This window comes from Octopus sinensis, linkage group LG18 (genome assembly GCF_006345805.1).
Source record: "Octopus sinensis linkage group LG18, ASM634580v1, whole genome shotgun sequence".
NCBI lineage: Eukaryota > Metazoa > Mollusca > Cephalopoda > Octopoda > Octopodidae > Octopus > Octopus sinensis.
Window position 1 is genome coordinate 14,158,969 of NC_043014.1, and position 25,952 is coordinate 14,184,920.

General features: G+C 39.3%; 1 protein-coding gene across 3 annotated transcripts in view; it reads left to right on the top strand.

Moving 5' to 3' along the window:
- Nucleotides 1–9,051: 9,051 nt before the first annotated feature.
- The window catches only part of LOC115221786 (cleft lip and palate transmembrane protein 1-like protein), a 58,273-nt gene continuing 41,372 nt past the window's right edge, over nt 9,052–25,952 (top strand). Inside the window, exons 1-3 of one of the 3 annotated variants that reach the window (XR_005002794.1) lie at nt 9,052–9,418; nt 23,393–23,573; nt 25,201–25,301. Coding sequence is in view for 2 of the 3 variants with exons in the window: in XM_036510734.1 (XP_036366627.1) it covers nt 23,412–23,573; nt 25,201–25,301 (263 nt within the window). In the remaining variant the exon portion in view is untranslated. Of the gene's footprint in view, nt 9,419–12,950; nt 13,006–13,031; nt 13,219–23,392; nt 23,574–25,200; nt 25,302–25,952 lie in introns of those variants that run through there. The other 2 variants (XM_036510734.1, XM_029792017.2) reach the window with 2 other exon arrangements.

The following is a 25,952-nucleotide window of genomic DNA, read 5'->3' on the forward strand; positions in this document are numbered from 1 at the left end:
AGTTTCCGTCTACCAAATCCACTCACAAGGCATTGGTTGGCCCGGGGCTATAGCAGAAGACACTTGCCCAAGATGCTAAGCAGTGGGACTGAACCCGGAACCATGCGGTTGGTTAGCAAGCTACTTACCACACAGCCACTCCTATGTAAATATTTAAAAAAAAAAATCCTCTCTAAACATACAGTTAAGTACTCTTTAAACTAAACGATTATAATCTTATTGATAACAATGCATCTTAGATATTTATGAAATTTTATTATATTTAATTTTTGTATTGAAAGGACCTTTCATGCGTGATAGGTGGAATTTAATTACTATTTCTTTCAACACTGGGACTGCTTTAATTGATTTCAGTATCTGTCACGTTTATAGACTGATTGTTAGGTTGACAAAGATGTGTGTATTCTTGTGTGAATGATTATATATCAATTAACAACAATATAAGCGAATAATGGTTCAATGGAAAGATAGCATGTGTGAGTCACCAGTGTGAACAGATGTGTATGAACAAGTTGAAGGATAATAAGTAAAAGTGTATTATGTTAATATCATCATCATCATCATCATCATCATCATTTAACGTCCGCTTTCCATGCTAGCATGGGTTGGACGGTTCAACTGGGGTCTGGGGAGCCCGAAAGCTGCACCAGTCCAGTCAGATCTGGCAGTGTTTCTACAGCTGGATGCCCTTCCTAACGCCAACCACTCCGAGAGTGTAGTGGGTGATTTTATGTGCCACTGACACAGGTGCCAGATGAGGCTGGCAAACGGCCACGCTCGGATGGTGTTTTTTATGTGCCACCGACACAGGTGCCAGACGAGGCTGGCAGACGGTCACGCTCGGATGGTGTTTTTATGTGCCACTGACACAGGTGCCAGACGAGGCTGGCAGACGGCCACGCTCGGATGGTGTTTTTATGTGCCACCGACACAGGTGCCAGATGAGGCTGGCAAACGGCCACGATCGGATGGTGCTTGTTACGTGCCCACAGCACGGAGGCCAGTCGATGCGGTACTGGCTACGGCCACGTTCGGATGGTTTTCTTATGTGCCACGTGCCACCGGCACTGGTACCACAAAGATACAAATTCCATTGATGTTCATCTATTTTGATTTGTTTTGATTTTCACTTGTCTCAACAGGTCTTCACAAGTGTCACAAGAAGGAAGGTATGCACAGGTGGACTGACTACGTCCCAGGTAGGGGCCATGGGTTATGGCCTGACTAGTCTTGCCGGGTCTTCGGATGGTGTTTTTATGTGCCACCGACACAGGTGCTAGATGAGGCTGGCGAACGGCCACGATCGGATGGTGTTTGTCATGTGCCCACCGCACTGACTACGGCACTGATGGATTTCTTGTGTGCCACAGGCACTGGTACCACAAGATACAAATTCCATTGATGTTCATCTATTTTGTCTATTTTGATTTTGATTTGATTTTCACTTGCCTCAACAGGTCTTCACAAGTGTCACAAGAAGGAAGGTATGCACAGGTGGACTGACTAGTCTTGCCGGGTCTTCGGAAGGTGTTTTTATGTGCCACCGACACAGGTGCCAGATGAGGCTGGCGAACGGCCATGATCGGATGGTGTTTGTTACGTGCCCACAGCACGGAGGCCGGTCGATGCGGAACTGGCTACGGCCACGTTCGGATGGTTCTCTTGTGTGCCACCGGCACTGGTACCACAAAGATACAAATTCCATTGATGTTCATCTATTTTGATTTGTTTTGATTTGATTTTCACTTGCCTCAACAGGTCTTCACAAGTGTCACAAGAAGGAAGGTATGCACAGGTGGACTGACTACGTCCCAGGTAGGGGCCATGGGTTATGGCCTGACTAGTCTTGCCGGGTCTTCGGATGGTGTTTTTATGTGCCACCGACACAGGTGCTAGATGAGGCTGGCGAACGGCCATGATCGGATGGTGTTTGTCATGTGCCCACAGCACGGAGGCCAGTCGATGCGGTACTGGCTACGGCCACTTTCGGATGGTTTTCTCTTGTGTGCCACCGGCACTGGTACCACAAAGATACAAATTCCATTGATGTTCATCTATTTTGATTTGTTTTGATTGATTTTGATTTGATTTTCACTTGCCTCAACAGGCCTTCACAAGTATCACAAGGAGGAAGGTATGCACAGGTGGACTGACTACGTCCCAGGTAGGGGCCATGGTTTATGGCCTGACTAGTCTTGCCGTGTCTTCGGAAGGTGTTTTTATGTGCCACCGACACAGGTGCTAGATGAGGCTGGCGAACGGCCACAGCACGATGGCCCAGTGATGCGGTACTGACTACGGCCATGTTCGGATGGATTCTTGTGTGCCACCGGCACTGGTACCACAAGCGGTACTGACTACTTTTTATGTGCCACCGACACAGGTGCTAGATGAGGCTGGCGATATATATATATATATATCATCATCATCATCATCATTTAACGTCCACTTTCCATGCTAGCATGGGTTGGACGATTTGACTGAGGACTGGCGAACCAGATGGCTGCACCAGGCTCTAATCTGATCTGGCAGAGTTTCTACAGCTGGAGGCCCTTCCTAACACCAACCACTCCTAGAGTATAGTGGGTGCTTTTACGTGCCACCGGCATGAGGGCCAGTTTGGTGGTACTGGCAACGGCCATGCCCAAATGGTACTTTTTATGTGCCACCTGCACAGGAGCCAGTCCAGCGGCACTGGCAACGACCTCGCTTGAATGTTTCATGTGCTACCAGCACAAGTGCTAGTAAGGCAACGCGATATATATATATATATATATATATATATATATATATATAATATATATATATATATATAACATATATATATATATATATATATATATAAAGGGAAAGTTTACGAAAATAAAAAGACGAAGGCAGGTGGTGTACAAACAAATGTATTAGTATAGCGCTCAGGAATAGAAAAACTCTTTTACGTTTCGAGCCTATATATATATATAAAATGTATATTTACAAATGTTTAGAAAATTTTGTTAAAATAATCATCTATGTGTCATACTTTATATTTACACAATGTTGATAGGCTAGTTACTGCAGTATTTGTCCTGAGACGAGACCGCTTATGGAGGAGCTGTGATAAAAAGATAATACATGTCAGAGAAATATGGAAATTCATCCCAGTATGTACACATTATGTATGCTACATAGATGATGATGATGATGGTGGTGGTGGTGATGATGATGATGATGATGATGATGGTGATGATGACGACGATGATAATGATGATGATGATGATGATGATGATGATGATGATCATCATCATCATCATCGTTCAATGCAGGCATCGGTTGGATGACTTGACAGGAACTGGCAAGCCAGAGGACTGAACCAGGTTCCACTGTCTGTTTTAGCATGGTTTTTAGCCAACTACTTTACAGAGTGTACTGGGTGCTTTCCACATGGCTTCAACACTGGGCGAGGTCTGTTTTGGCTAGATACTCTTCCTAACACCAACCACTCTACAAAGTGGACTGGGTACTTTTTACATGGAAGTGAGGTCTGTTATGGCGTGGTTTTTACAGTTGGATACCCTTTACACATTTTAATTAATTACTGCTTCAATTGTGTATAACGAATATTTAATCAGCCAGGTAGAGATTTGCAACATCAGTGAGTGATTTATTCAACTTTTTCTATATCAAAGATGACAAATTCTTGTCCAAGTATGTGGCTAGCTGTGAGTATGCATTATTGAAAACGTCCAAAAAGGCCAAAATACATCTGGCCATCTTGCTGGCCACTCATGGAATGAATTTTCATCTCCTTCTGATATTTATTGCATTTTTAACACAGTATGTCCTTAGACATGATATCTCAGGACAAATACTTCAATAACTGGACTATTGACAGTGTGTATACATTTAGTATGATACATAGGTGGCTATATATGAAAATGTTTATTCTTTTACTTGTTTCAGTCATTTAACTGTGACCACGCTGGAGCACCGCCTTAAAGGGTTTTAGTTGAAGAAATCAACTTCAGGGCTTATTCTTTGTAAGCCAAATATTGGTCTATTTTGCTGAACCGTTAAGTTACATGGACATAAACACACCAGCATCGGTTGTCAAGTGATGGTGGTGGACTTTACTGTTCATCCTTTCGGGGTCGATAAAGTAAGTACCAGTTACGCACTGGGGTCGATATAATTGACTTAATCCGTTTGTCTGTCCTTGTTTGTCCCCTCTGCGTTTAGCCCTTTGTGGGCAGTAAAGAAATAGGTAGTGGTGGTGGAAACACAGATACATGCATATAAATGCATACATACATATAAATGCATACATACATATATATAAGACAGGCTTCTTTCAGTTTCCATCTATCAAATCCACTCACAAGGCTTTGATTGGGTGAGACTATAGTAGAAGACATTTTCCCAAGGTGCCATGCAGTGGGACTGAACCTGGAGCCATGCTGAACCCAGAAGCAAGCTTCTTACCACACAGCCGCAAATGTTTAGAAAACAGATTGCTACTGATTCAAGTGTGTCTATGTGTTTAGCGGTGTATATGAGAATGCTTAATTGTTAAAACAATATGTAAGCACAGGCATAGGTGTGTGCTTAAAAAGGTCACTTTGTAGCCATGTGGTGTTGGGTTCAGTCCCACTGCACAGCTCCTTGGACAAATGTTTTCTACTATAACCCCAGGGTGACTAGTACCTTGTGAGTGAATCTGGGAAGCAGAAAATGTGTGGAAGTTTGTTGTGTATGTGTGCGTGAATGTGTGTCTTTGTCCACAACCACCACTACAACTTCACTTCACAGCTAGTGTTGGTTTGTTTATGTTCCTATAACTCAGCTGTTCGGTAAAAAAAGACTGGGAGAATAAGTACCCGGCTTCAAAAAAAAAAAATGCTGGAGTCAATTTGTTCAAGTAAACCTTTCAGGGTGGTGACCTTGCATGGCTGTAGTCCAATGACTGAAACAAGTAGCGAAAGGAAAAAATGGCATGGCTATGTGGTAAGATGTTTGCTTTCCCAACCTCATTGTTCTGAGTTCAGTCCCACTGCTTGGTACCTTGAGCAAATGTCTTTTAGTATGGCCTCGAGCTCACCAAACCCTTGTGAATAGATTTGGTAGACCAAAACTGAAAGAAGCCTGTCTTACATATATATACATACACAAAGCTGGACACCAGACCATTAATCCGAAGTTAACATTTTCGTTAATGATTTATCTTTTAAGTTAACTTTGGAAATCTTTATTGGACTAATTAACTTCTATTAACTCAAATCTGCTTGAGTTAACTTCCATTAACTCATGTTCCTGCGATGATCTTTAGGCCCAAGGACTTGAGGTCCAAGAGCCTCGTCTACTGCAACCCTTTGGTTGAAGCACTTTTGGCAGGCATCAACAGAAGGTTTAGGATCCTCCTGGGGGATGAGGAATGCCTGCTGGCTGCTGCCTTCCACCCCAAGTTTTGCCTCATCTGGTTGGATAAGTATGACAACCCCAAGGTTGCCAAGGTGAGGAAAAGCATGAAGGGTAAGGTTGAGGAGGCCATGAAGCAGCAGTCTGACAAAGTGAGCAGCAACACTGGTAACAGCTACAACAAAGAGGAGGAGGAGGATGACTTCTTCAGTGGTGCTACCCAGCTAAAAGAGAGCAGCAGGAGCCACAGGTCACTCAAGGACAGGGCCCAGAATTTGGTCAAGACCTAGTTGGAGACCAACTCCAAGGACTTGCTGACAGATGTTACTTTCTTGGGTGAGCAAGTGTTGATGGACTTGTTCATCAAGTTCAACACAACCGTTCCCTCCAGTGTTACAGTGGAGCATTTTTTCTCTATGGGCAAGGACATCTTGAGGGCCAAGAGATCATCCCTATCTGATGAAAACTTTGACATGCTAATTTTCATGAAGGCCAACATGCATCTCATGAACAAATTGGAGAACGAGAAGAAGAGGAAAAATTAAATTATATATATATATATCATATTTTTAATTTTTTTACGGCCAATTTATCAATAAACTTGTAGCGGACTCTCTCTCTCTCTTATATATATACATGAGTACAGACGTGGTAGATAACAGCTAGCCTTCGGCCGCCCTTTTGCAACCTGTTGAGTCCACCACTCTGATTGGTTGGTATTGGTGCAGTTTGTCTCTTGCTCTGTTGCGCACCAATATGCAACCCAATCAATCGCAGCCTTCTGATAAGGTCATGTGAAACAGTCTCTTCTAAACCTCAGTTTGCGCCGACTGCTCCCTATAAAATTTCAGTGATTCATCAAGTTGAGGTCTTTTGGTTCTAGACCTTCTGAGGTCTAACCACTGACCGCAGAGCACACAGCCAGTTCCAGCGACAACACAACAGCAGCTACATGGAGACTCAACTTCGTCCAGCAGCATTCAGCACCTCCATCTCTGTCTTCTTAACGTTGTCAACAATATCTCTCTACATACACAGCAACCGTCGCTCAGGTTCTATCTCAACACTGTTTGTGAATTATTTCCCCATGGTTAACAGCAAACACAACCTGCACGAACCCCTGTAACAAGTAACCAGCTCTGCATAGTAGCCACAGCTTCCTGCATGACATGTGCCTCAATTGGTTCTGCATTGTAGCCTCAACTTCTTGTTACAGCAATTCAACTATCGTGTACCTGGACTACGAACTGGTATTTATCATCCTTGTGTCTGAACATTCTTCTAGTGTCCTATTATAGACTCTTTCCATACTCTGTATTTTATGCACACACATACACATTATGTGTACATGACAGCCTGTCTATTGTTATTATCATATATGTATTTATGACGCAGACACAGACACACAAGTTAACATATAAATAAAATCTTTCTCTTAAACATTCTACCGGTTGTGTCTCTCTTTTCCTTCTGGCACTCATGTTCATTTATCCTTTTCGTATTTAAAGGAGCCATTCTCGTAACCTTTCCTTTGCACCATCGTTCTACAAACTTTTATAGTTTAATACTAATATTGTGTTTCATTTGATGCTTTTTTGTTTTACACTTTTCTTGCTCTAAAAGCCTTTAAAACCTTAAAATAGGGCCAAAACTATGAAATCAGCCATTTATAGGTTGTTTAAAAGCTAAAACTATAAATCAGCCTTTTTTTAACTGTAAAGAAAAAAAACAAACAAAAAACCTATAGTTTTGGGGTTTTAAAACCCTTAAACAGGCCTGGTTTTATAGTTTTGGCACTTTTTAAATGTGATTTTTTGTTTTCTATAATAAAAATTGATGGTAATGGTTTAATGATAACTTCCATTACATTTTTAAAGAATTAACTGATTAATGGTTATTGAAGTTAACTTATTGGTTAATGGTTAACTTTTCAATTAATGGCGCCCACCTTTGTACATACATACTCACACACACACGTATAAATATATATATATCACCTTGACCGACCAGTCCGTCAGGCATCCATTTGGCACCGCTGGTCACAGCACGCTGTCCACTCCTCTCTGGATTGCGCCTTTCTCATCCACGTTATCCCAATCGTCCTCCTGAAATTGTAACTCCCCCATTGTGGAGGTCTTCCAGGTGGTTGTTTCCGCTCGCGCGGGTACCACTCAACAACTGCGCGGTTCCACCGATTATTGGTGAGCCAGGCGATGTATCCAGCCCATCTAAACTTGCTGCATGTATTCTCTGCGATGACATCCCTCATGCCGGACTTCTTTCTGATGATCTCGCTACTGATGTGCTCTCTCAACGAGATACCAAGCATTGACCTTTCCATGGCTCTTTGAGCCATTACCAGTCTCTGCTCTTCTCTCTTTGTGGTAGCCCATGTTTCACTACCATATAACATTGCAGGTAGAACTGTACTGTTTATATATTTATATAAAATTAATATCCATTTAAAAGAAGAAAAGAAAATGTAGATAAGGAAGTTGATAACTGTTTATTATTAACAAATTGGTCATCTTGGCTTCTTACAGCTGTTTTAATAATTTAATTACAAATTTGTACATTAAATTTACATTTATGTGACTTGAGTATAATTTAAAGAGGTCATATATCAATTCATTTAAAGAGGTCATATATCAACAGGTCTTGGGGTCTGACAATACGCCATAAAGTTAAACCCTTTATGGACAGGAAACCCAGTGTAACCCCATAAACTGGCCTTCACCGCGAAAAAAATATAGACTACTCTACTTTTTAGAGTGTGCTTTTTCTCCGGATTTATGTTGTTCGGCAAAAGTAATCAATGGAATAAATATTTGTCTTACAAAGAATAACTCCTGGGGACGATTTCTTTGACTAAAACCCTTTAAGGCAGTGCTCCAGCATGGCTGCAGTCAAATGATTGAAACAAGTAAAAGAAAATCTGGGTCTTTTCGGTTTGAACGGCAGATTTTTCTAGCGGCGTCATATGAAATTGTCACCCATAATTATGACCCTAGTATCGATCTATTGCATTTCTATGTTTTAGGGTTAGGGTTAGGAGTGGGGGAAGGGTATCTTTTTTTTCTTCACAAATGTAAATAAACCCAATCTGTTTCTTAAACGAGGGACATATTCATATGGCACAGAATGTTTTTTTTACCTTAATGGACGTCAGTGATTGGTTGAAATTGCAGAAATTGAAGAAAAAACAACAAATATCTTACAAACTATAGAATTTTCTCAATAAAGCCAAGAGAAAAAGATGTTTTATAAACACATTCTACCAGTATATGAAGTTAAAAATTTTTTAGTTACCTAGAAATTATGTTAAAAACTGCCGTTCAAACCGAAAATCTAAATTACATTTAACAGATACAAATTTATGCACTTCTAAAACAAGATCTGTTTTATCATGTGTACAGTATAAGATGCAAAATAAAGAGCATAATTTTATATAACAGATACAAATGATGATGATGATGACGATAAAGCGCAAATTAATACATTTCAAAGCAGAGCATGTTTAATCTGTATCAATCCTCTTCAAAAAAAATTAAGAACTAAACTATTTTCAATACACCGTATTCAAATTAACCAAGTTCAGTGTCAGGGTTTGTTTTGCATAATACAGGATTCAATATATTGTATGATACAGCACAGTATTCCCGGTTTTCTGGAATTTACGGATTTCTGGAAGCCCGGATAAGCAGTCCGGCACACTGCTTCGTCGAAGTCCATTATCTCCTTATCTCCCACTCCACTACAAGCCGGGTAGTGTCACTTCCGGTCCGACACTACTTCCGGCACAATGTATGTTGTTAGTTTGTCCAGCTGAACGTTTCTTCAGGAATCGCTGGCACCCACCAACAAATCTCGATTATTATATTCCACGAGGATAATCTAAGAGAAAAAAATTATAGTAAATAATAATTTAAAGTCAGTTTATTTTAATTTATGTAAAAAAAGTTTATAAACTATAAAACAAATATTTCTTTACGCGATTTGGATAAAAGTTGACAAGATATTTTTGGAGGTGTGTATTTCTACTTTCATTTATAACTTAGCATTTTGGTTATTTTTGTTCTGCTTGCTGTTTAGACCCTAAATAAGACATCTGATTCCTATAATCAAAAGCGTTCCAGCCGTGATCCTCTCGCCTTTTTTTAATGTCTATCTGTTCGTGTGTCCTTCCTTAAAAATAAAAAAAAGACGATAGTGTTATTTGGTTCTAGCATGTCCAGCAATAGTGAAGGACCCTCTCCCTATTAGCTCCCATCCACATTCTGTTACCGGTAATGTCTTCAGAATAGTCATGAGCGAGCAAATCTATGATCAAAAGCGTTCCAGCCGTGATCCTCTCGCCTTTTTTTAATGCCTATCTGTTCGTGTGTCCTTCCTTAAAAATAAAAAAAGACGGTAAAGTGTTATTTGAGGGAGCTGGTTCTAGCATTTGCCTCAGCGATGATGAAGGACCCTCTCCCTATTAGCTCCCACCCACATTCTGCTACCGGTAATGTCTTCAGAACAGTCATGAGCGAGCAAATCTATGATCAAAAGCGCCCCAACCGTGGCTATCACGTTTCTTTTTTTTTATATACATCTATTATAACTACATCGATCTGTGTATTGTGTTTTAAAATGTTTATTTCTAAGACGTCAGGGTGCATTTTCAGAGTAATTTGGTTCGTATTTCTAGCAGGTCCAGCAACCACAGTGGGGCGTTTTCGTAGACTTCATGATTTTGTTTCCCAGCATTTGTATATAATAAGTATTACAATTTGTATTATTTTTCCAAGAGACAAAAAGCATGAAAACGCTATCTAAATATTCTAAACTACAAATATCTATTTGAAAGACTAAATTTGCAAAAATATTCTTATTGTGTTTTTACGTGTTTGGAGAATCGTATAATATTGGTAGGTAGGATAGTTTGTAAATATTGTTGCTTATATGTCAGTCAGCTCTGATAAGTAGGCCGTTCCAGCCATGACCATCAAGACTTTTCAGGGATTTCTAAGATTACGTTCATTATACAGTGTGTCCTTTGCTTGTTATTTTACTCGATTCGATTTGGATGTGATTTGAGAGAGCCTTTGGCTGCTATTTCCTGTATGATGAGCTACCATATACAGAGATTCCTCACTAGGTCTTCGTTATAATCTATATAATAGGTATAAATTGTTATATCTGGATAGCAGAAATCCGTATCATTAGCTTGATGTATATATATTTACAGAAATATGTAAATAATATATAAAAACTGATATGCGTACACACACCTCCCTATACATATCTATTCATAACCATGCTGTTTTGGTACTCACACACACACATATATATATATATATTGTGTATGTGTGTGTATGCATGCATAACTAAACAGACACGTGTTCGATTTAAGAACGACTACAAAACCAAATATAGAGATGCCAGGCCATGTTTCGGTAGCTTACTTGAGGGAACTGAAACCAGCGTGATCTTTAAAGGTTCATGTTATTAAATGGACATTTTAAATATTTCTAATAAATTATTTCTTTCGATTTAGTTCAGTAAAATCATTCAGTTCTTCAAATGTTTCTTTATGCTGTATTGTATTTTAAAAAATATTTCTTGCATAACTACAGTTTAGTGCTCCCGCCTGGAATAACTCCAGTTTGCTAACTCCTCCACCTTCCGACTATATTTTTTCCCCCTCTCAATTTTCTTAATGCATATTTTAGAAGAATTGTGCAGAAATACAGGTTTTGCTGGTTTAGAAATCGATTATGATGAATTAGAAAAACAAAAATTATGTTAGAAAGAAAAGATGTTAGCACCTTTTTAGCTATTCAATAACTCAATCATGATCAATGCACAGCATAAAATAAAAATCAATGATATTTTTCTGATTGATTGTTATTTATCATTAAGATGCAATTGGGAAGCACGATAAAAAAAAATCCGAGTTTGTTGTTCGGGAAGATTTTGTAAGCAAAACTTATGTGCTAGGGAAAATTAGAAAATGTGTCGAAAGACAAATCTGTCAATTAGTTTATTTTTTAAAAAAATTATCAATACAAATTGCATTAATTAAAACAGGTGTCTTCAAAATTCCTCTGCGTCGAAATGACATGAAGTCTCAAACTTTGAGGCAGACTGATTGATGTTGTATTGGTAGTTGGGCGAAGGTAAAGAATACGTACACCCAGTGGTTAGGGTTAGGGTTTTTGTTGCGCCGAAAACCGGTCGTGTACGTATTCTTTACCTCCGCCGGTAGTTGCTTAGCCACAGGTCAGCCTTGATTGAGTAAACCTATGACCGAAAGCGCCCCAACCGTGACTACCATGTCTTTTATTCAAACATAATGTACATGCCCGTCTCTTTTCTAAGACGATCAAACGCTAGTTCCTCAAACTTACTTCACTCATGGCGCACTTTGAACTTAAAGTATAAAGTATTTAAAAACAAAAACCGATGTACTTTTATCCAAGTACAAGCACCCTTTTACAAGAAGTGGGCCGCATGGGGCATGGCTAATCTTGAGGAGGGTTGCACTGCTAATAAAAAAATTAAAAGTAACTTTTCATTGGTGTGCGCTGAAGAAAGTCCCGCGGGTTGCCAGTTGTCCATGATTGCTTTAATTTATAAAGACACAATAAAAAAATAAATGATTTAGTCTACAGAAAATGATTAAATTCTTTTTATTTTAATAAATTGCACGATCAAGAAACAACTGCCTGTCTTACCTCGGCTTTATAGTTGAAATATCAGTTTGTACTTTTACCTTTGCCCATATAATACAGTAAATGAATTGATTGCATCACAATCATTAACATTTATGTATTAACTTTGTTGGGTACTTCACTAGCAGTATATTGGATATATGTTATCCCATGGAGGGTTGCATTTACAACCCCTATCTCAATTTGTATATATATATATATATATATATATATTACTGGGGAAGGCCGGTTTATGGGATTACCCTGGGTTTCTCGTCCATACAGGTTTAACTTTATGACGTATCATCAGACCCCAAAACCTGTTGGCCTTAAGACCTCTTCAAAATATAGAGTGTACTTCTCCGAATTTACGTTTTGTACTATCGATGTATTTATATATATATATAATTTTAATTCCTTCGCCGCAATCCGGAGCGGAGGTAAAGAATATACACGCCACCCGTTTTCGACGTAATAAAAAACCCTAACCTTTAACCCTAAACACCCAGTGTGCGTATTCTTTACTTTCGCCACAATCCGGTGCACCGCAAGCACTACGGAAATACGTGGTTCGAAGGAAATAGGGTTGATATTTCAACGACCGCGTATCAGTTCCCTCGTATAGTCCGCAAACTAAAAACTGAGTATATAGTTACGGTCTTTGTGCTTTTACCCTCTTAAACCGATTTATTAAACTCGACTACTTTCAGCCAACGAAAGAGCCTCTACATGGTCGTTCAATATGCCAGTAATAGCAGCTGAACTTCTTCCCTTAAATCACGCGCCCTACTGTCTTAAAACAGGAACTGATTGGTGGTTGGTCAGTCTGGTATGCACAATTAGTGTAGAGATGTTATAATTAGAGAAATATTTTCCATCTCCTTCCTGTTGAATTATCAGCACTATTGTTCTTGAATGGGTACTATGTTATTACATTATCCCTTGATTATCGTAATTAATGTTGCTAAGCGTTGCTAATATCACGCCCCTCTTTCAGATCAATCAGGGTCATTGTCGTGACAGAGACGAAGTTCCTTTCACTCAAATGTTATAAGTTTCATTTAATAATTTCATGTTATTTCCACAAACTTTCTGCTGGAAAGTCACAACTTGTAAAACTCATTCTGAGTACGTAAGTATTCTCAGATGAATATTAATTTTAATCTATTATATAATTACATTCCAGTCTATTATGCATTATCGAAATATAAATCAACTGCAGAATTTCAGTGGGCATACATACACAATTGTGCCCTCACACGATTTTGTTTCGTCGTAACTTTAAACAAGGAAAATGGCGATTTCAAAATGTAATTTTTTTTCCAAATATCTCTCAGATCGTGTACATTACGATTATATAAAAATTTAATGAGTAAAAAAGATAATGGGCACGTATACTTGCTGACACATCACATATATATCTACAAAATCTATCGGAAATTTTGAGATGCCTGTCTGTATGCATACATACACGTCCACCAGTTTTTTCCCCCTCATTAAATTCTAATACAATCGTAATCTGAATCATTTGAAAAATATTTGTAGAAAATTTCATCAAAAAAGAAAAAAATTTTCTGAAAGTTATGAGGAAACAAATTCGACGCACGGGAATGATCAGAAACTCCATTCCCCTACTCCCGAAAAAAGTGCACATTTGTGTTGGCATTCCATGCACTAGCACTTTCATTGACTTGGAAAGATGGAAGGCTAAAAAATTGTCCACATTGTAATTTGAATTTGGAACGTAAAGGATTGTTACAAAATACTGACACTAACGATTCTGCTGTTCCACTCACTCAGTTTTATCAGCACTACTTTGAGCTAACAAAAGAACCTCAATGTTGTTGCTTGACCTGATAAAAAAGGCAGCCATATTACCTCAAATTGCACCATACTATCTTAAACAAGGACACATTAGCATAATTTTAAATATACAAAAAGAGAAGAAGATTGCAGTGGAAATGTCTTTGATCATAAGTCTGCTCAATCATGATTAAGTTTGGGTTAAACAACAACTGCAAGAAGGATGAAATGTTAAGCTAAAGGAGTAAATAATACAATATTTGCTATCAGAATGAAAACCCTAGTTCATCATTGTCATTTACTTATTTTTCTTTTTTCATGCTGGCATGGGTTACATGGTGGAGGCTCGTGGCTTAGTGGTTAGGGTGTCAGCATCATGATTGTGAAATTGTGGTTTCGATTCCTGGACCGGGCAACGCGTTGTGTTCTTGAATAAAACACTTCATTTCATGTTGCTCCAGTCCACTCAGCTGGCAAAAATGAGTAACGCTGCGATGGACTGGCATCCCATCCAGCTGGGGAACACATACACCATTGATACCGGGAAACCAGGCCTATGAGCCTGGTTAGGCTTTAAAAGGGCGCATTTATTTATTTTTATTATGGGTTACCTGAGACTTCTTGAGGCAATATTCTACTAGCAATTGCCCTTCCTTACTCAATCTGAACTTGTTTTTCATATAGGATACATTATTTCACTGGTTTTTGCACATTGCATTGCCAAACTGCTGGATGTACTCAAATGCTGCCACTGCCCAAGTGGTTGTATTGTGAAGACACATGGAGACAATTGCATACAGCCACTGGTCCCTCTTTCCATCACTTCTATTCACCTTGTGCCTTGAGGGAACACCTGGATACCTTATTACCACTATTTATCTCTTTGCAGCTCCTGTACAAGGACCCCCTCCTTCCCATATTTTAACTCATTCCCTAGTGTATAGCTGATTGTCCCTCCCTCAGGGTTCATAAATCTTGTGAGATGCATAACAACCACAAGAGTGCTGGTAGTATGAAACAAGAACCAGTATACTCTGTAAAGAAGTTGGTGTTAGGAAGGGCATCAAGCTGGAGAAACCATGCTGAAGCAAACACTGGAGTATAATGCAGTTCTTGGACTCATCAGAGCCTGTCAAACTGTCCAATCCATGCAAGCATGCAACAAGGATATTGATGATTTGCTGGTTTTATATATATATACTAATGGGACCATTGGATATTTCACGGAATTAATGGTAAACCTACTGGGTTATTTCTGAAAACTCTAGCCAAAAAACCTGAAAGCGTAGCCTCTGTTGTGTCAGTATGAAAAGATAGTTGCCCATCTGCTACTCATTGTAAAGTGAACGAAATTGGAACACGATGATTATTTAATGCACTTTATATGTACACTTTATACATTTTATGCACAATTTTATAGACTTAATACACAACACTCATAAAATAAATATTCACTCTTATTTTACCGTTTTTGCCATAAACAAAAAAAAATATCTTATACATATGATACAATCTTTAGTTAAATTGCATATATCTGCCAAGCAAATAAGTGAATATTTCATGGAATTGCAGTTAGGCACATGTGTTAAGTTATAGGGGATATAAAAAACTTAGTTCGATTAAAAAAAGAAAATACACTTTTCGCTATCCAATCACCACCGCTGCCACCACCACCATCTTTTCCCCTTCTCTTTCCCTCCTCTCTCCACTCTCTGTACCTTTCTTTAACCTCACCATCAGAACATTGTTTCTTTCTCTCTCTTTTTTTCGCTCCCTCTTTCTCACGCTTTGCCTTATCCTTTTTTCTCTCTCCCTTTTCTTTCTCCTCTCTTTCCCTTCAACTAATCAGGTGAAGCGTTACAATTACATTCTCTTTACCTCACCAACCTTCGAACATTAGGTCTCACTGAGGCATTAACCAGTGACTGAAACCTTTGGAAATATGCTGTGCGTGACAAGACCTGGCAAGACAAGTGAGATCATAACCCGTGGCATTTACCAGGGGTGTAGCCAGCCCACTTATGCCTACCTTTCCTTCTTTGGACACAAAACTCTTCTTTCGAAGACCTGTTGAGACAAGTGAAATTGAATTTGAAATCGAGCCAAATTCGACGACTGGCTCCTATGCCAACCTTCCTTCATTGGACACTAAATTCTGCTTGCGAAAACCTGTTGGGGCAAGTGAAATTGAAATTGAACCAAATTTGATGACTGGCACCCGTGCTAGTGGAGCGCTAACAGCTCCATCCAAGTGGGATCTATGCCAGTTGCACCTAAAAAGCACCTTTTGAGCGTGATCATTACCAACGTTGCCTTACTGGCACTTGTGCCGGTGGCACGTGAACAAAACATTCGAGCAAGGTCATTGCCAGTGCTGCTGGACTGACTCCTGTGCAGGCGGCACGTAAAAAACACCATTTGAGCGTGGCCGTTGCCAGTACCACCTGACTGGCCCTTGTGCTGGTGGCATGTAAAAGCACCCACTACACTCACGGAGTGGTTGGCGTTAGGAAGGGTATCCAGCTGTAGAAACTCTGCCAGATCAAATTGGAGCCTGATGCAACCATCTGGTTCTCTAGTCCTCAGTCAAATCGTCCAACCCTAGCTAGCTTGGAAAGCAGATTTTAAATGATGATGATGATATATATATATACACACATACACACACACACATCAGGCTTTCACACAGTTTGTGTCTGTCAAATTCATTTACAAGGTATCGGTCATCCCAAGGCTTTAGCAGAAGAGACTTGCTTAAGATGCTGCGCTGTGGGACTCAACCTGAGACCATGCGTTTGCAAAGCAAGCTTCTTAGCCACGCAGCCATATAAATCCATACAACAAAAATGTCAAAAAAAAAGGTGATTGTTAGTTTTCATTTTAAGGCAGCCACTGTCATTTCCTTGGTGGCTAAAAATACCTCATGCCCTTAGCTTGGTTTATTGTTTTATCTGAGCTACCACTTGTAGTTAAGTTTAGTCAGGTCAGTTCAACACTTAATGTGCATTTTTCTTTCAACTTCTTAACTGAAAATAATTACACATTTCCCCATTTCTCTTCAAGTATTGCTGTTTCCACCTTCCCACCTCCCACTTTGTGAAAAGATACATAAACAAGAGTATGAAAGAAAGCTGTTTCAAATATTATGGTCCGTCAGTCAGTTAGATATAGCAACCTAATCTCCCTCTGCCCTCTTGAAATAGTGGAAGAAAACATTTGAATATTATTTGTTTTTGTAACTGAGTTGCAAAATTTTGATGTGAACTTGTGTGTTGAAGCAGATTGATTGATTGATTAACTGCATTATTTATTGAACAAATCGATTAGTTAATTGGTTAAATGGTTAACCAATCAATAAATAATAAGAAAGTGAAATGGAACCAGTATGTGTATTTTTGGCATAATGACCCACCCAAGTTACACTAAAATATGAATGTAATTCTGATCCCAAACCATTTTTGCACCACATACTGGTTTCATTTTCCCATGGACTAGAGAGATTACACACATAACAAACACAATAAAGTGCATGATATATAATTTAGTTATTACATATATAGTGCAAATATAGTTCACTGCAGGATGAAGGGCTCAGCATGTTCTTTACAATAACCACAGTCTGATGTGGAGGACATGAATTTGAGATTGAGATCATACGGTTTTGATGAGCCTACTCTGCCAAACTGGCTCAACATGGCTTGGCAGAGGGCTGCAGTTTTTATACTCTCATCCAAGAGGCAGTTAAGTTGGTTACAATTTTAAATAAACTCTTTAGAAAACAAGGTGAACATCAAAGTCAAATAATCATTGAGAATTTCATTGATGGGATTTGTCGTTGGATAAAAACATCATTGGACAAATAGATATCAGACCAAAAGACATGGACGAAAAGACATTTGACATAATGACGTTGGATGAAAAGACATAGAATCAAGTGATTTAGCAAAAATAGAGACTAACAGAGTAAGTAACAAACTTAAAAAAATAAGTACTAGGAATGATTTGATTGACTAAAATTCTTCAAGGCAGTGCCTTAAAATGGTCACAGTCCAATGATTGAAGCCAGTGAGAGAGTAATACTCAAAGCAAAGCATTCCTTTGAAATCATCTACAAAAGCTTGGGAGTAGTGTATTCACAGAAGAACAGTTGAAAACCCTGTAGATATTTGAATCCTTCTACATAAGGTCTGATATTATTGGTATCATGAGATAAAAATACCAAACTGTGTGAAATTGTTACCTTCCTGTACCTACAAAGTACCATAAAGGTAGCTTTTGTTCAGTAGCTGGGAGTGATTAAACATGTGTTTAACAGTGAAGACTAGCCGACTAAATACTTCACTTACATTGTACTGCTCTCATATTTCATTTTTACTCCATATGAAAGTTATACAATATGTTAAACAGTTAAGCCAACTGCAGGTGGCTTAATTTGTACACTGCTCCAGCATTGCACTTGATGATAGGAGGCGGGTGTAGGTGAGATTGTTACTTATGTTTACATAACAGCTGGAGAGTTGTTTAAATAAGGAAGAGTGAAGTAAATGGTGTAATTTAGCCTGACAATTTCTGTGATCCTACGAATACGCATCTTGTTACGCTGGTCCTTTCCAAATATAAAAAGGGAGTAAAAGGGATTTTTTTTATTATCTTTCTAGGAAGTGCTTAGCTGTGTGATGTTAGAAATGTAGAATATTTAGCAATGAGGAATTTCAAAAGAATATGTGTCAGTCAAATTAGGATATTAACACCATTTTCTCTTGTGTAACATGGTTAGGATAGAATACAGGTCACCATGGATTATCTTTTGTTGTTTACTTGTTTTAGTCATGGGACTGTGGCCATGCTGGAGCACTGCTTTGAAGGGTTTAGTCGAGCAAATTGATCCCAGTAATTATATTTTTTAAAAATCTGTTACTTATTCTAATCAGTCTCTTATTTCTTTATTGCCCACAAGAGGCTAAACATAGAGGGGACAAACAAGGACAGACAAAGGGATTAATTTGATTGCGTCAACCCCAGTGTGTAGCTGGTACTTAATTTATTGACCCCGAAAGGATGAAAGGCAAAGTTGACCTCGGCGGAATTTGAACTCAGAACGTAGCGGCAGATGAAATACCTATTTCTTTATTACCCACAAGGGGCTAAACACAGAGGGGACAAACAAGGACAGACAAAGGGATTAAGTCGATTGCATCAACCCAAGTGTGTAGCTGGTACTTAATTTATCGACCCCGAAAGGATGAAAGGCAAAGTTGACCTCGGTGGAATTTAAACTCAACGTAACGGCAGACGAAATACCGCCAAGCATTTCGCCCAACATGCTAACGTTTCTGCCAGCTCACCGCCTTATTCTAATCAGTCTCTTTTGATGAACGACTGAGTTATGGAAATGTAAACAAACCAACACCAATTGTGGAGTGATGGTAGAGTTATAAATACAAACATACACAATCAGACATACACACATGCATACACACATGCATACACACACACACACACACCACACACACACACACACACACACACACCTCACACACAACAGGCTTTTACATTGTTTCCATTTATCAAATTCACTCATCAGGCATTGGTTGGCCCAGCACTATAGTAGGAGACACTTGCCCAAATGCCATATGTCGGGAAGCAAGCTTCTAAATCATACCTGTGCCTTTTAAGCAGAGGAGTGAGGAAAGCGTGGATGAACTTTTGTAGGGTGTCTGAGGACCTGTGGAATAAAGAGAGGAAGGTATTGATAGCACCCAACCAGAGGTGGACTTTGAATGTCAAAAGTTTAGAGTTTTATATTCTTAGTTTTGGCTCAGCTACTGTGTTGAACCTACCTTCTTCATTCTGCAATCTGTATTGAAGCCCAAGGTATGGTATAAAATTCCAACTAGAATCATTTTCATTTACTGAATAGGACTTAAGAAAATGAATTAATGCTATAATATCCAGATTATTCTGCCAAATGTAATGCTTATTTATTTTCATTGTTTTGAATTAATCATGCTTTATCTCGTAACTTTGAGATTTTGATGATGTGATTGTTTTTGGTTAGGTTTGAGAAGCTGGATCTTACTTGTTTGAACATAAAACAGGTAGAATATTCTTTTTTACTCTAGGCACAAGGCCCAAAATTTTTGGGCAGGGATTAGTCGATTAGATTGACCCCCAGCATGCAACTAGTACTTTATTGATTTCAGTATGCAACTGGTACTTCATTTATTGACCCCAAAAGGATGAAAGACAAAGGTAACCTAGGTGGAATTTGAATTTGAACTTAGAACATAAAGACAGACAAAATACTGCTAAGCTTTTCGCTTGGTGTGCTAACGTTTCTTATTTCTTTATTGTCCTCAAGGGACTAAACATAGAGGGGACAAACAAGAACAGACAAACGGATTAAGCCGATTACATTGACCCCAGTGCGTATGTGGTACTTAATTTATCGATCCCGAAAGGATGAAAAGCAAAGTCGACCTCGGCAGAATTTGAACTGAGAACGTAGCAGCAGACGAAATACTGCTAAGCATTTCGCCCGGCATGCTAACGTTTCTACCAGCATGCCGCCTTAAAACAGGTAGAATATTGAGGCCAGATATAATGGGTTTAAATGTGATGGCTCAGTGGTTAGAGTGTCAGGCTCACAATCATGAGGTAATGAGTTTGATTCCTTGACCAGGCTGTGTGTTGTGTACTTGAGCAAGACAACTTTATTTCAGGTTGCTCCAGTTCAGTGGTGCCACTCTGTCAGCTTTTGTTTTTCTCTTGGATAACATCGGTGGCATGGTGTGCATGGGTTGCTTGTGAGTCTTCCATAAACAACCTTGCCCAGACTTGTGCCTTGTAGGAGAACTTTCTAGGTGCAATCTCATGGTCATTCAGAGACTGAAGGTGGTCATTAGCTTTTTAAGTGCGATAGGGTTAAGGAACACAAACATGCACATGTTTTGGAGTCTTATGTATCTAACAAGTAACTTGATTTGAAATTGTGTGTTGAAAGTGAAGTAATTATATTGTGAAAGAGCTATTCCCACAATTTACCACCATATAGACTTTTTGAATTTACTTAAAATATAATTTATGAGGTGTTAGTTGCTGTGTAATTTTACCAGTAAGCTGATTGCATTTGTATGTCAAAAAAATTGATGTCTCATGAAATAAGATTTAGTGCAAATTTAACAGCTTTGTGAGTTATTAAATGACTAAAATGGTTCTTTTATGCTATTATTGATACATGTATGTATATTTATGTATACTGGCTGGACCCATGAAAAATTATCAGAAAACATAAAAAATGTAAGCATCTGTAAACAGTGTACTGGTGTCATGAGAAATGTTTGCATATTATAATCGTCTGTCTTTATGTTCTGAGTTCAAATTCTGCTGAGGTCGACTTTACCTTTTGTCCTTTCGAGGTTGATAAATTAAGTACCGGTTGTGTACTGAGGTCAATCTAATTAACTGCCCCCCTCCCCACAAAAATTTCAAGCCTAGAAAAGTATATTGTGACAGCTAGAGAATACAGAAAGTAATGTAACACCAATGACTATATATAATCCAACCACAATATCTCAGTTACACAAACATAAATGGAATTAGTATTTAACCTTAAAATACATTGTACATATTCAAAGAACCTTCTTGGTTTAGTGGTACAGAATGTTTTCTGGTATTCTTTTATTCTTTTACTTATTTCAGTCATTTGATAGTGGCCATGCTGGAGCACCACCCTTTAGAAGAAATAATTGACCCTTGGACTTATTCCCTGTAAACCTGGTGCTTATTCTATCAATCTCTTCAGCTGAACAGCTAAATTACAGGGATGACGCAAACACACCAACATCGGTTGTCAAGCAATGATGGTGGTGGGACAAACACACACAGACACACACACACACACACACACATTTATATGATGGGCTTGGAGGTAGTGGTGATGCTGGCTGGTGCGATTTTGTGGTTTGCTGGTATGCCGAAAGATATCCAGTGGGCCCCTAACTGGTTCCTTGATCTTAAAGGTGTAACGAGGCTGTGTAAGGATGGAGCAGCTGGTATGGTGGTGATGCTAGCTGGTGCGGAGGTTTTACATCCTTTAAGTTTCTTTAACTTAGAGTACGTAAAGCTCTTCTCTCTCTCATATATTTCTGTCCTTTCAACTTTTTCTGAAGAATGACATAGAGGAAGATTTTGGTTGCCATATTGATGGCTCAAACATCTACATGTTTGTTCCTTCTCGAGCCATGCCTGGCTCATAAGGGCCAGTTTCCTGGTTTCCTTGGCGTATAGGTTCCCCACCTGGACGGGACGCTAGTCTGTCGCAGTTGAGCTGCTAGATGCAGGAGGAAAGGCTGAGAGAAAGTTGTGGTGAAAGAGTCAGCAGAAGTTCGCCATTACCTTCTGCCAGAGCCATATGGAGCTTAGGTGTTTCGCTCATAAACACACACATTGCCCGGTCTGAGATTCGAACCCATGATCCCTCAACCGCGAGTCCACTGCTTTAACCACTAGGCCATGTGCCTCCACTAACATCTGCATAGATGCACCATTTCAAATTTGTAAAGCTCCATTATTGGGCCCATTTGCTAGTTTATCTGCCTATCTTTTATCTTTTAGTTGTTTCCATTGTTGTATTGTGGCCATGCTGGAGCACCACCTTGAAGGGTTTTTTTGTTGAACAAATAAACCCCAGCATTTTAAATTTTAAATAAAGTCTGGTACTTATTCTATCAGTCTCTTATGCCTCCATAACTTTGGTTATGGGGGGGCGGTGAGCTGGCAGAAGTGTTAGTATGCTGGGTGAAATGCTTAGCAGTATTTCATCTGCCGCTACATTCTGAGTTCAAATTCCGCTAGGTCGACTTTGCCTTTCATCCCTTTGGGGTGGATTAAATATGTACCACTTACGCACTGAGATCGATATAATCGACTTCATCCATTTGTTTGTCCTCTCTGTGTTTAGCCCCTTGTGGGTAGTAAAGAAATAGGTTATGGGGGGCATAAAACAAACCAACACCAGTTGTCATATGGTGGTGGGGACAAACACATCAAACACACATGATGGGCTTCCACACAGTTTCCATCTCTCAGATTCACTCATAAGGTATTGGTTGGTCAAGGGCTATTGTAGAAGACACTTACCCAAGGTGCTATGTGTGGAGATGTGTGGCTTAGTGTTCTTGAGCTAAATACTTCACTTCATGTTGCTCGAGTCCATTTACCTGGCAAAAATTAGTAATCCTGCGATGGACTGATATCCCATCCAGGTAGGGAACTTATATGTCATGGAAGCCAGGAAATAGGCCCTTATAAGTCGATCTGACTCAAGAAAGCAAATTTACCTTTACCTAAGGGGCTATCTCGCGGAACTGAACCCCAATCCATGTGGTTGCAATGCAAGCTTCTTAATCACTCCAGCTATGCCTGCACCTTCAAAAGACAAAAAAAAGCATAATATTTTTTGATTGTTATATTATAATTTGATCTGTTCTGTTGTGTTTCAGCATCCAGTCATCCAGCATCATGGGGCCATCTTTTTCTATGATAATCTCTGCCGTGTTCTTCTCCTATATTGCTTATTCATTATGGGTAATGGTTGAGATATTTTACCCTAAACCATGTGAAGGACCACCAAAATCCTGCCTCACCTCCTACTTGGTTGTCAGACCGAAACCCACATTTGGGGTAAGTATAGCAACTAATTCCCCTTTCTTAATTTTCTGCGACAGGCCGGCGGGAAAACAGCCCTTGTGAGATGGCATGACTTGAAAAGGTAACTTTAGCTTTTTACCTTTCTTAATTGGAACAACGTGAAAGGGTAATGGTTAATTAAGATCAGAAGAACTAAAATCACACCACTGAGGAAACTGGTATCTACTTATTCTTATACTTTTACTTGTTTCAATAACTGGGCTGCTGCAGCTGTGCTGGGACACCACCTTGAAGGGTTTTAGCTGAATAAATTGACCCCCAACTTTCTGTTTTTTTTAGTCTGGTACTTATTCTATCAGTCTCCTTTGCTGAATCACTAAGACATGGGGATATAAACAAACCAACACCAGTTGTTGAATAGTGTCACACACACACACACACGCACACATATGTGCGCATGTGCATATCTGTCTGTCTGTTTGTCTAAGATGGGCTTCCACTCAGTTTCTGTCTACCAAATTCACTCACGAGGCAATGACTTGTCTGGGGCCAAAGTAGAAGACATTTGCCCAAGGTGCTGTGCAGTGGGATTGAACCCAAAACTACATGATTGCAAAGCAAATATCTTAACCACACAGCCATGCCTGCACTTATATATGTTTGAAATTAATCGACAACACAAAATCATTCAACTAATTTCTTGTGATTCAACCAAGAATTAGGATTTTGGGTGGTGCTGTCAGGGTTATCAGTTGAGCCTGATTTGATTAAATTTTTCATGCCACAGATTCTTATGTACATTTCGAAATCGAAATCAAATTTGATGACTGGCATCTGTGCTAGTGGAGTGCTAAGAGTACCATATTAGCGAGATCGTTGCCAGAGCAACAAGCTGGCCTCTGTGCCGATGGCACGTTAAAAACACCATTCGAACGTGATTGTTACCTGCGTCACCTTACTAGCACTTGTGCTGGTGGCATGTGAAAAAACATTCGAGCGAGGTCGTTGCCAGTGCCGCTGGCTGGCCCTTGTGCCGGTGGCATGTAAAAGCACCCACTACACTCGCGGAGTGGTTGGTATTAGGAAGGGATCCAGATGTAGAAACTCTGCCAGATCAGATTGGAGTCTGGTACAGTCATCTGGTTCTCCAGTCCTCAGTCAAATCGTCCAACCCATGCTAGCATGGAAAGCTGACGTTAACGATGATGATGATGATGATTTCTTATTTCTGAAAGTGAAGTGGATTGGAGATTAACCCTTTAGCATTCAAACTGGCCATATCTAGCCAAAGTATTTCACCTGTTTCACCTTCTGACTGGTCATATCTGGTCTTTCACGCCTATCCTACAAAGTCATTTTAAAAATAAAAGCAATCATATCATCAGATGTGAATCAATAAGCATTATGTTCGAAAACGGTAATCTGAATTCTAAAGGGTTAACCTAAATCCAATAAGATTAAGTGACTGATCCCTCAACCCACTTCTCTTTTGATGAACATCAGCCATTTGCTATTTTCTTTTTAGCCATGCGAAGGTTTCAATGCATCAATTTAACCCTTTGCTTGCCCAAAACATTTTCATAGGTTTGTCCTCAATGTCCATGCTTGTTTTCAGGCTTTTAGTTATTGGAGATTAATTTGGTTTCTTATATTCTTTCAGCTCAGACTTTACACATCCACAAGATACCTGGCTCCTAGTGAACAGGACTTAACCTTGGTCTGGGACTATCACAATTTTTCTTTAACAGAACCTACTAATGGGTAAGTATCACAAGAATTTCAGGAACAATTACCAATTTAAGTCTTGCTATTATCACTCAAATCAGGGTATTTAAAAGAAACATCTCTACACTCACGGAGTGGTTGGCGTTAGGAAGGGCATCCAGCTGTAGAAACACTGCAAGATCAGACTGGAGCCTGGTGCAGCCTTCTGGCTTCCCAGATCCCCGGTCGAACCGTCCAACCCATGCTAGCATGGAGAACGGATGTTAAATGATGATGATTTATGTTTGTCAGAGGAGGAGAGCAATGCTGTTGATCTTTGCAGGCCTACTTCCTGATCAGAGGTGATGTTCAGAGGTTCAGTTTGAACAACTGTTGATCAATGTCTTAAAAAAAAAAATGGGTGGAAGGAAGAACTAAATTGTTGCAACAAAGCAAACTTCACTGAAGGCATTTTTTCACTATTCCGTGTATGCATAAATTGGATGGAGTTTATAGAGGCAGATTTTCTGTGACCAGATGCCCTTACCTGTTTTTGAGAAAGATACTATCTTCTCATGGCCAGAAATTTTTCTGAAGAATGTTGGAAATGGTCATGTTTTGGTGTTAAACCTAGGCAGTATGTTATGGCCCATACTTCCCTATAAAGATTTAGTTGTTATTGGCATATTCTAAAAATGTCATAGTTGA